This window comes from Dendropsophus ebraccatus, chromosome 1, assembly GCF_027789765.1.
Source record: "Dendropsophus ebraccatus isolate aDenEbr1 chromosome 1, aDenEbr1.pat, whole genome shotgun sequence".
Lineage (NCBI taxonomy): Eukaryota > Metazoa > Chordata > Amphibia > Anura > Hylidae > Dendropsophus > Dendropsophus ebraccatus.
This window is the reverse complement of record NC_091454.1, coordinates 167,136,214-167,148,260: the sequence shown is the minus strand read 5'-3', so window position 1 is coordinate 167,148,260 and position 12,047 is coordinate 167,136,214. Positions and strand designations below refer to the sequence as shown.

At 43.2% G+C, this 12,047-nt stretch overlaps 1 protein-coding gene across 1 annotated transcript; it reads right to left on the bottom strand.

Annotated features, from left to right (window-relative positions):
- Positions 1 to 10,167: 10,167 nt before the first annotated feature.
- On the bottom strand, positions 10,168 to 11,536 carry LOC138779773 (cocaine- and amphetamine-regulated transcript protein-like). Its single transcript, XM_069956626.1, has 3 exons — positions 11,272 to 11,536; positions 10,900 to 10,983; positions 10,168 to 10,492 (listed from the first exon to the last, which is right to left on the bottom strand). Exons 1-3 carry the CDS (start codon positions 11,431 to 11,433, stop codon positions 10,385 to 10,387), a joined length of 354 nt encoding a protein of 117 aa, XP_069812727.1. The 5' UTR covers positions 11,434 to 11,536; the 3' UTR covers positions 10,168 to 10,384.
- Positions 11,537 to 12,047: the final 511 nt, after the last annotated feature.

Sequence of the window (12,047 nt, the reverse complement as noted above, 5' to 3'; positions counted from 1 at the left end):
AAGAGTCTGTGAGGAATGAAAGGTGGAATCTGAAGCGATCGCTTAGAATTTTTGGTAGCATTTTTTTTTATTTCAGCAGTTTTATGTAATTAAAAGTTAAACATAAATTCTATTTTTGCAGGCAGCCAACAGTCAGGCTTTAAAGGGAACCTGTCACCCCCCGTGTCGGGGTGACAGGCTCCCGACCCCCCGTTAGAGCCCCCTATACTCACCTAATCCCGCCGGGTCCCGCTTCTGGATCCGGGCGGGTGATGAAGATCTCAGCCGCTGCAGCCCGGCGCGCGCACTGAGAGATGAGTCCAACACCCATAGAGAATGACAGGAGAGTCCAGCGCTCCGTCATTCTCTATGAGCGTTGGACTCATCTCTCAGCGCGCGCCGGGCTGCAGCGGCTGAGATCTTCATCACCCGACCGGATCCAGAAGCGGGACCCGGCGGGATTAGGTGAGTATAGGGGGCTCTAACGGGGGTCGGGAGCCTGTCACCCCGGCATGGGGGGTGACAGGTTCCCTTTAATCCGCTGAATAGCAGGGGAAACTACTAGGTTATATAACATGGATGTAGGCAGACAGTGTACTATTATACAGCTACCAAATAACACCCATATACAAAAAGCAAATATCACCATTCTGGTAGTAACCAAACCAGACCCAGACTGATATTACCAATAATATATACTTCACATTACCATCACATTATGACTTCTACCATTACTGCCACATAGAGGCTGGAACAGAGCAGCATACTGTTATTGAATAAATCCACCATGAAAAAGACTCATACACTGCAGGCCAGTGTGTGTAGGTGCCTGGATGTGGGCCAAGCAGTGGGTCCGGCGGGCTTGCTTGTATGTGTGGGGGTCTGGTAGTGGGTCTTGCGGAAGACACAGATACCTGCCTGTGTGAGTGGGGGTCTGGCTGCAGGTAATTCGGAAGACCCAGCATGTATGCGTGCATGCGTGGGCATCTAGCTGCGGGTCAAGTAGAGGACCTGGCGTGCTTGCCTGTATGCGTGGGCATCTAGCATGCAGGTCTGACTGTGGGTCAAGCAGAGGGCCAGGTCTGGTTGCGGATCAAGTAGAGGGCCCTGTGTGCTTGCCTGTATTAATGGGAGTCTGGCTGCGGGTCAATCGGAGGGGCCGACGTACTTGTTGGTATGTGTGGGCGTCTGCGGGTCAATTGGAGGGCCTGGTGTGCTTGTCGGTATGTGTGGGCATTCGGCTGTGGGTCAAGGGGAGGGCCCGGCGCGCTTACCTCTTTGAATGGGTGTCTGGCTTCGGGTTAAGCAGAGAGCCCGGTGTACTTGCATGTGTTTAAGGGGGTGTGACTACGGGTCAAGCGAAGGGCCTGGCATGCTTGCCTGTGTGTGGGCGTCTGGCTGTTGTTTGGGGACCTTGGCCCATGGTAACACATTCTGCTGCCATATTCTCATTACAGCAAAACACAACCCCTCCTAAGTTTTATTCATATTATATTAATGCCCCTAATGTCACAGCCATGACCATGCAATGTTATGCAGTAAGGAGAAAAAGTATTACTTATACATGTTTTATTTTACAAATAACAAAGCTTAGCCCGCACCCCCAACCCCTTTATAAACTATAACCTTCACTATTGTGACTACAAACAATACATTCTTATCAATTTCACCCAATATTGTTATAAATCACATGGGTGCAGTTTCTTTCTATTATCTAATCCCGTGTGGGGCCCTTCTGCCCTCAGGTGGGCCCTTACACTAATACTGTATATGTATATCAGGATCCATTGGGTGGCAAATGGGAGCTTTATTACCAGCAATGTGCTTTTACATCACACATCCTGTTGTATAACTAGTCTTAGTGTAGGGACCCATCTGAATGAGGTGGCCGTGACGTGGCAGATGGGCTCACACAATGTGACCATACTGTGCACTAAGAACCTCACACTGTATATAGCCTAGGTGAAAAGGTTTAATAAAGTTAAAGCAGCATGAACAAGGAGCAGTGTTACACATTGTAATATACAGCGGTCCTGTATAATATTGATATCCATGGAAAACTTATAATTGGTCTTGAAACTGCCACATTGTCATCCCAAAATTAGAGAGAAAAATTTATATAATTTTTTAATAATGAGTAGAGTTGAGCAAGCATGCTTGGTCGAGGCATGTTGCATGAAGGATGATAGTGAAGACAGAAGATTGGAGCAGGGGCACCTGGTTAAATGCTTGAGTCTCCCGTTACTCGATTTTAGCACTACAGAATTTAAAGGGGGTGGCCACTTTATAGTAAAATTGTTTAGTGTACAGTATTAGTAAGTGTACTCACTGTATATACTGACAGCAGCTCCCTGTGTACCTCAGAGAGCTAATATCAGACTCCCCTCCTCCAGGCTAGGCTGTCCTGCTCTGTGGCGAGTCTGTCCATACGATGGCTGCCATGAAGGAGCATGTGACCATGCCCCACCTCCAGTGTCCACCCCTGAGGCTGTGTATGCCTATGGGGACACTGAGGGTGGGGCATAGTCACATGCTTCTCCATGTCGGCCATCTTATGGACAGACTCACCACAGAGCAGGACAGTACAGCCTGGAGGAGGGGAGTCTGATTTTAGCTCTATGAGGTACACAGGGAGCTGCTGTCAGTATATGCAGTGAGTACACTTACTAATACTGTACACTCAACTATTTTACTACAAAGTGACCAACCCCTTTAAGTGCTATATTAACTCTATAATGAGGTACTTAATATGGATAAGGAAAATCTATACACAACAGTCACTTTCTATGTAGAGGACAGGAGATTCAAGGTCCTTTACAGATCAGACAGAGTCCCAGAAAAAAACAATAGAGCTGCCCTCACCCGGTGCAAAGCTACAATTCCCATCATGCCTGGAAAGCCAAAGCTTTGTCTGTAGAGAAATGATGGGAATTATAGTCTTGCAACAGCTGGAGGACTAAAGGTTCTCCATCCCTTATGTAGGGGTTCTATGATTTGGGGTGGGGGTTTTATTAATCTTGTCCCCATCTAGCTCTTTTTGTCTTACTATATACAGCTGTTAGTGTGTGGTAATGTGTTTTTATTTTATTCCTGGGAGCAGCAGGGCAGCCTGAACCAGCCAAAAATGCTGTCTCTAGAGGACAGGCAAGGACTACACGCAGGACCCCCTAAAAGCACCAATAATTGTAACCAATAATAGGTTTATGGTGGATGGGTTTTTACCATTGGAGTTTGCAGAGAGGGTGAGGCAGGGCTGCAGCAGGCATCAATATGTGGTAGGTGCTGACACCCAGTGCTCCCATTTGGCAGAACTGCTGTGCCTAGAAGTACATGACGATCATTGCCAGTTCTGGTTGTTGTGAAGTTGTTCTGGTTTACTTATTGATTTCAGTGGGAGCTGCTGCAGTAACTTAACATGACCACTAGGATTCAGGCTTTGTTTGTTGTGTACATTAAGGCAGTGATTTTCAACCTTTTTTGAGCTGCGGCACACTTTTTATACTTAAAAAATCCCGGGGCACACCACCAACCAAAATGGCACAAAATGACACTAAAACAGTATATATTATACATATAGTTAATAATATAGATTCTAAATGTATTTATACTCACTCAGTGTGAAACCTGGGCCTGTTTTCTTCTCCCCCCTGTGCTTCTCTCCACCATACTTCTCCCCCCTGCTTCTCTCCTGTGCTTCTCTCCACCATACTTCTCCCCCATGCTTCTCTCCTGTGCTTCTCTCCCCCGTGCTTCTCTCCTGTGCTTCTCTCCACCAAACTTCTCTCCCCCCTGCTTCTCTTCGCTGTTTCTCTCCCCCATGCCCATGTTTCTCTCCCCCATGCTTCTCTCCCCTGTTTCTCCCCCATCCCCAGGTTTCTCTCCTCCATTGTTTTCTCCTGTTTCACAGGGGCACCATAGTTTGGGGAACTTTCCATGTTTTGGAGAACCGACCATGTGTCGCGGCACACTAGTGTGCCACGGCACACTGGTTGAAAATCACTGCATTAAGGCATAGTCAAACAATTGATCAGCTGGATGTAAGTCTCCCCAGTGATCAGATATTACTGAACTATCCTGAAGATAGATAGATAGATAGATAGATAGATAGATAGATAATGTTATATATAGCAAATAAAGATTGACATGTCAATTCTTTCAGCGGAGTACGTCGGAGAGTGGAGGCGACAGTGAGGCAGGCAGGATTCCCAGCAGAATCCGCGGTGGGATTCTGTTTGAAATATCCGCCTGGTTTTTGCAGTGTAAACGCGCCCTATAAAAGGATGTATGACTTCTGATGGGGATGTCTGACATAATCACCTGACATGATCAGCACACTGCCTTTCCGCTCCTAGCAGCATCTCCAGAACTGTCATGCATCTTACAGAGTTGTTTGTTGCTCGTTGTTCACATTATCTTGGTGACGTATAAGAAGTAGATGGCTTTAATCATTTTTATAAAGCATTTTTAACAGGGGCGGATTAACTTTACCATAGGCCCTGGGCTGTTCACCAAGCCTGGGCCCCCCAACCCTTCTGTAACTATGGCAGCACCAGCATAGAGTTCATAGTAAAGGATAGATAATGTCATGATGCCCTGATTTGTGCAAAATCAAAGTAAAAAAGCAGCGATTGTTTGCAAATCATAGCAGAACTGTAGCCAGGGACAATACACCACTGAAAATATTAAAGTGACACTGTCACCCCCTATTTGCATTTTGACTGCTCTCCACAGGTGTAAAGGGTAAATGTTACAGCTTTCATTACTCCTTTTATATCACACCTCATGGTGCTTGTTCTGGTAAAAAGTCATTTTTATCACCTGTGGATTGGTATATGTGGGCGGGGCCTCGCGGCCTATGTGCCAAATTGCTCCACCCCTAGCGCCACATAGCCCCGCCCCATATGTGACGTCATCATCACATAGGCCCGGCCCCCTCTTTGGTGTGGGACAATCTAGGGGGGTTGGGCCTAGAGCTTTAAGCTGGCCCTTCCAATGGCTGCTGAGCGGGCGGGGCGACGATGTCATGCGACGATTACATCACGGATGGGGGCGGGGCCAAGTGGCGATGGGGGCGGAGCGATGTGGCACATAGGCCGCGAGGCCCCACCCACATATACCAATCCACAGGTGATAAAAACAACTTTTTACCAGAACAAGCACCATGAGGTGTGATATAAAATAAGTAATGAAAGCTGTAACATTTACCCTTTACTCCTGTAGAGAGCAGTCAAAATGCAAAAAGGGGGTGACAGTGTCACTTTAAGTCTGTTTGGGTGGTCATGGGCCCCCCAGGAGCTCTGGGCCCCAGGCTACCGCCCGAAAAGGACCTATTATAATCCGCTACTGATTTTCGATAATCTTCATCGAGCACTTGGAACTTGTGTGCAGGGCCAATTCTAGGGTTTCTGCTGCCTGAGGCAGGACTGGAAATAGCGCCCCCCCCCCCCCCTCATGCCCACACTGACTCATTAACCCCTCCCCCCCTCCTCCAGCCTATGGAAAATCATGAGTAAGTAAGGCGGGTGTGCACAAAACCTGTAGCTTATAATAAGTGCATACTGTATACACGGTCCAGCTCCACCATAAATCACTGTCCCAGCACTACCTTCCATGCTTGGTGAGGACAAGACAGAAAAGGTATCAAAGTTTCCAATTCCACCAGAGTGTAACCAAATCTTCAGGGATAGTGATCCCTTGTAGTGCACAGTGTCTACAGTCCTGACTTCTATGCATTCTACGTCTGTGTCCAGCTATCATTTGCAGTTTATGGGGTCAATGAAGTCAGTGCTGTGTAGTATAATTTATGGCCACTCCATAAAATCTGCCGCCCCTACAAATGACTACAAATCTGCCCCCTGAGCAATAAACTCATCTCGCCTCATGGCAGAAGCGGCCCTGCTTGTGTGAACATATCCCTAAGAAGCTAGCAGCATGGGATCGCCACTGTATAGAGATGGACATATCTGGGGAAATCTCATTGACATCATTTTGGAGAGTAAAGTAGCTACATTCCCACAGATTAAGGCCACATTCACATATCCACAATTTCTGTGCACCGTATAATCAGGCCGTCTGTGATCAATTCAATTACGTCCGCAATGCACCCAAATGTCCTATCAGTTCCTAAATTCTGCTGAGAAAAAGTGACCGTGTCTCTGACGGACCTGGCCTGGCTGTACAGTACTTGTTTGCTCCCATTTCAATATACAATATGGAATACTACTGTAGCCAACATGCTGTTCTTTTATTTGACCTCAGTAATGACACCTAGTTTTGTGTCTTCTCTACACATAGTCTGGCAACAAGACACAATTATATTGTTGTATTTACAACTATTGTTACCGTCATTCATTGCATCCATGTCATGTAATACTATATAATAGAGCCCAATTATTAGACCATTAGGTGGTTTTAATGAGGTGAATAAGTTTCACATTGCAAATCTCTGCACCTAGAGGACAAGGGTTAGCGACGAAGAATGTGTTCATTTTGTCTATGAAAATTAGTTTGTATGTAAGAAGTTATTTATATTCCATTAAACCCTTTAGCTGAGTCCATTGCACACACAGCGGGTGCTGACTGTTACACTGCTAACACCCACCTGTAGCAAGGGGGCTTAGGAGAAATCAGATCCCAGCTGTTTTATCTTAGTGTCACAAACAAATATTACAAGTGTATTCCCTTTGCATGATGATACAGATGTACCTGTATGCACAGTATGAACAGGGGACATATTGTGCAGACTCAGGACCTAAGCCTGCCCCTTGGCCAGCAGTTGGTTGATCTGAGACATCAGAGTATCAGAGCTAGCTGTGTGTTAGAGTGTGAGAGCTAGCTGTGTGTTAGAGTATCAGAGCTAGCTGTGTGTTAGAGTGTGAGAGCTAGCTGTGATCCCAATCATTTAACCATGATTGGGAGCTACATGTTAATCACTTTTGGCATCATAATAAAAATTAAAATCACTCCTTTTTAGCCATTTTTCAAATAAAAAAAAATCTAGATCAAAAATTGAACATGATTGTTATCGCTGTGAAGAATAAAAATTAATTTCTGGTGATTTCAGGACTGGGGTACAAGGGTAATCAATATATACTTGCTATATACTTCTGCAGGATTTTCTTTTTTTTAAAGGGGTACTCCGGGCTGCGTTGCATTAGCTTTCTTTTGTCCCCTTTCTTTCCCTTTAGTATTGACAGCTCATTGCCTAGCTCTGATATTGTGACCAGGCTGTGACCTCACAAGGTGGCTGGAATCCTGGGGATCTTGTATGTTTTCACTCCATCTCTGTCTACCACTGAGCTTAGTGATGGAGCTGCAGTTGACTGCAGTTTTCCAGTAAGTGAGACACCTAGTGGCCGATTTTATAGCATTGTATTCCATATAGAAAAAAAAGAAGGAAAAAGATGTAGTTTATCATCTCCCCTGCTGATTTAACATTATTTATTAGTAACAACAGTGCCCTTTTATAATATATTGTACCCCCTCTATTCATTATCATGGTCTGTGCCCCTTCTTCCATTTATAATGTGTTTTGTCCTCTCTATTAATTATAATAATAACTATAAAATAATAATATTCTTTGTCCTCTTCCTTTCTATTAATTCTAATATGCCGTTTCCTCCTGAGCAGATACTCACCTGAAAGAAACTCATCTGTCCTGTGCCTGCACTATCCTCCTGAGATGCTGCTCTGGCTTCTGCTAGCCAGGCCTGGCCCCCTGGAAGAGATGCAGGCAGTGTGATGGGATAGCTTTTTTTTACATTTTCTTAATGGTAAGCATATCCCAAAGACACTGATCAGCACAGATCAGAGACATCTGTCCACATCTCTGTTTCCCCCACCTAAAGCTAGGAGGCATTTAGGAGTGAGAGTCAAGCCAGCGCCCTACCATTCCATTCAAAGCCTATGGCATTTTGCAGGACAAACTCCTTCTTCCTCAGGCGCATAAGTTTGTTGTTTATTCATTATATTGATGAAAAAAGCCAGGTACGGCTGCAGGGTAAGGACAGGAAATGCACTTCTATGACATCTGTATGGACTAATAGGGTATATGAATAGGGGTCGTCCTGGTGAGTCAACACCTATAAAGGCATTCAGATCAGAGTAATTGCAATCGTTTCAATATATTTACTTGCACAATAAGTGGTCATTGTATATATCGGTGTGTTCTAATGAGCTAAATGTTTCTTCACAGTTCTCTGTTGCTATGTATATAACATCTGCATAGAGATACATCTAAGTATGTAGGACGAAAAAAGAAACGTATTGGTGTTAATATGGAAATATTGGCATTTTTCTATCATATGTATAAACCACATGACTTCTCCAAAATAGCATCAATGTAGCAAATATGAACCTTTTAAAAAATGTTTATCCTCTATACAAGAATATTACTGTATGTAATTTTAAAGGGGAAGTATCAGCAGGTTATAAGAATCTAACCTGCTGATAGCTCCCTATTGTGCACGGGACGATAAGGATAAATGCATGTCTTTTACCTTCATCTCTGGTGCTGTTTCCTTGCTGGTTGGGGGCAGGTTGGCACTTGGGGGGGGGGGGGTTGTAGCCCCGCCCCCAGTGCTCTAAACAGCCTTCCCGGACACAGGATTACACTAGAAATAGCATGGGAATGCCACCGAGGATAAAGTTAAGACACATACCTTCAACCTTAGCACTCCGTGGCCTATGGGCCTATCAGCAGGTCATATTGGTCAAACCTGCTGATAGTTCCCCATTATGTGCACTATGAAATCTTAAGTGATATTTATAAAGGTTTAGATTTATAAAGTACAATAGATGTCAGAATTTTGAATATGGAATGTTGAAGTGTACCAATGTGCATGGCCCAAAATGTATCATTTTAGATTTTTTTTATTTTTAAAAACTGTCATAAGAAAGAGGTGTAGCTAAAGGGACTGTGAAATATCACAACCTTATTAAAGCCGTTTAATCTTTATTTGAGCAAAATATTCTTCCACATGTACGCCAGCTAGATGAACTATTGAGTGCGATTTGCTAAATTTGTCACTAAGCTGTAAATCCATGTTTCCTCCTCCAATGTATTTTTTTTAGATTGTAAGATCTTGTGAGCAGGACCAGAACCCATATAATTAGTGTGTAGTTCTGTAATGTCTGAGTGTTTATGTACCCCTAGAGTTCTGTGCTGCGGAATCTGATGGCGCTATATAAATAAACATTGTTATTAATACTATTGTTATGATGATGATGATTATTATTATTATTGTTATTATGCTAATCCTTTATCATAAATGAAGGGGTTATCTTGCCTTGCAAAATTCATGGCCTATCCTTAAGATAATGATTGTAACATGTCAAGGGCTTTGCTTACTAAACCCACTTCATTGGAAGCTTGCCTCAGCAGCCATGACCAGGGGCAGTAGGACAGCATATTATTTATCGACATGGTTCCTGTGTTTTGACAGTCAGTGGAAATGCCAGCACATGGACGTTCAGGTATGATACCTTCTTCTCTCATCATCCTATTGCAGTGGTATCTTTTTTAATTCCACTTTAACAAAAGTGTAAAAACCTACAGTATTTATATAGGATTATAAATATACTCCCCAGTAATATCTAATTACAGCCAAAATAATTATCTTTATCAATGATACATATATCTAGATATTTGTATTATTTTTAAGTGTATCAGCCATGAGGTTTGCACATTTATTAATTTGCCATTTTTTGTATTTTAATAAAAAAAAAAAAAAAAAACAGCACCACTCTTGATCATAGGTTGTGTCTGGTATTGCAGCTCTGCCTCATGAGCTTTGATAGGGATTAGCTGTCAGACACATTCCATTGACTTTAGTGGCAGTGTTTCTGAACTGGAACAACATCTGTCCTGTGGCTAGTCTATATTATACCCCAGAAATGCTTAAAGTTAGAAAGGCTCAGAGCATTGTGAGTCCATAAACCCTATTTCACATTCTTATCCATTGTCAAAATGTCCTTCCTAATTGTATATAAGAATGAATGTTGGTCATTAATAAAGATTAAGATGATTGATCAATAATGAAGATCTGTAGGAGAAAGGGTCCTTACATGAACTACTTTGTGCCCTGCAATACTGTGTTACCACTTAGTTAAGTCCTTAGAGCAGGTACATACAACTTCTTGTCTCTATCTGACATGCACAAAGCCTCTAGAAGACTCCTCATGAAAGAAGACTTTACAAAAGAGAGCAGGTCTTTATTTTTTATCTTCACAAGTGTGCAAACAGAGAGGCTAACAGAAGAACAGAACAAAATGCAGAGCAGCTGCTGTACATCATTTTACCAATGTAAAAATCATGGACACCCACTTTCTTTCTTTCCAGGTGTTGTGTTGGTGCTCAGCTTGGTCACTTCTGCTTATTGTCTTTGGATTTTTTTTAAATTATTTTCTATAAACATTTTAGAAGGAAGAAGTTGCAGACAGCACCTCTGGGGCAGTTACATAATTTCCCAATTCTGGAAGCCTTCCTGACTGCACATTGCTCCCCTACATCACACTGAAAGACAAGTAAACAAGATAAACAATTAACATGTCATTGTTTAAATAAACAATTAGAAACAATGGTTTGAAATATTTGGTTTTACTTTGCAAAGGCAATATGCCCTATATAATTCCTAATGTCATCATCATATGTGTGCCCCTCCTCTGATGTATATTCCCTTTAATCAGCTTTACATCTGCAATAATGGAAATGACAATGAATCCACATACAAGACTTGTAGTGTTCAGTAATTGTTGCTGTTTGTATCATACAATGTATTGTTATGTGCAGCTGTTGCATAGGAAAACACTAGTCAGAATTCCCACGATCTTTCCACACTGTCCCCTCAAAGCATTGTTGTAGAAGCATCTTAACCATGTATTTTCCCACACATCCCACTAATAGAAATGCTATTATCTTACCACAGGAACCTGCCCAAATTTCTTTTCCCATGAAGGCACACGTTTACTCTGTAACTTCTCCAAGACTTCCTGCAGAGCTCCCAGCTACAAAATACATGTCCATAGTCAGTATACATGAACATAGAAAAGCAGCTACAAGCATAGCAGGAATAATAGAGACATGCATTAGAGAGCTTACACATAAGGGACACATCTAGCTACTGTACAACCAGCATTACTAGCAGAATATTGCAACATAGTAACAGCATATTGATATGGAAATACCAGGCACTATATTTATACAACAAGCACACAGTATATAATGAAGATGAAACAAGTGTAAAGTGAAGCTTAGGCAGTCTGTGGGATGACAGGATGCAGGGAGGCACTCACCAACTCTTTCTCACTTGAAGGAATAGCATCTTTGGGGTAGAAGTCCCTCAGTGCCCTGGTCTCCAGCTCTGAGCTGTCCTCCTGACCACACACAGCACTGATGACCAGGAGCAGGAGGCAGCTGCCCAGGGTAAGGAGACGCAGTCTGGAGCTGCTGTCCATGGTGCTGATGCCTAGCCTGTGCAGGGGAATGGCGCTGGCACCCACTGGTCGGGGGCACTGGCTTTGCTTTCTAAGGAGTGGATTGCTCTCTATTTATCTCTTCCACAGGGATGTATGTTGTTATTTTATTTGATGAACTCCTCCCATAGTGACGCCAATGAGCAGTGTGGGGGTGAAGCAGCCAGCTCCTGACATGGGGGAGCCTTTGTTAAGACATCAATCAAGGCTCCCCAGGCTAAGCTGCCATGGCACAGAGGGCATAGAAGACTTATGTTTCCTCTGCTACACTTCAAAACAATTTTAGATTACTGTGTGAACTTTGGCAAATGACAGTTTTCATCCATTCATTCCTCTAGCTGCATCACATGTAAGGAAATGCTATGCCTGCAGGTGCTTGCTATAGAAGATAGCAGTATAGGTGTAAATGTATTTAGTCATAGTTAATAACATATTGGTACAGTGATCTCCTTCAGGTTTTTTTTTTTAGTTTAATCTCACTAGAGAATAAATCTCATAGCAAGCAATGTGAAAAGTGGATAGAGACTTCTGCTTGTGTCTTAGAATACAAGTACCAGGAGTCCCAGCATCTTCTGCCAGCAGAGCAGTGAGGATTA

Excerpts from the sequence above, each read along its gene's own strand:
- LOC138779773 (XM_069956626.1), bottom strand. The coding sequence starts at position 11,433 with ATGGACAGCAGCTCCAGACTGCGTCTCCTTACCCTGGGCAGCTGCCTC. Across the intron at positions 10,984-11,271 it reads CTTCAAGTGAGAAAGAGTTG|CTGGGAGCTCTGCAGGAAGT; the intron begins GTGAGTGCCTCC and ends TGTATTTTGTAG. Across the intron at positions 10,493-10,899 it reads AATTTGGGCAGGTTCCTGTG|TGTGATGTAGGGGAGCAATG; the intron begins GTAAGATAATAG and ends CTTGTCTTTCAG.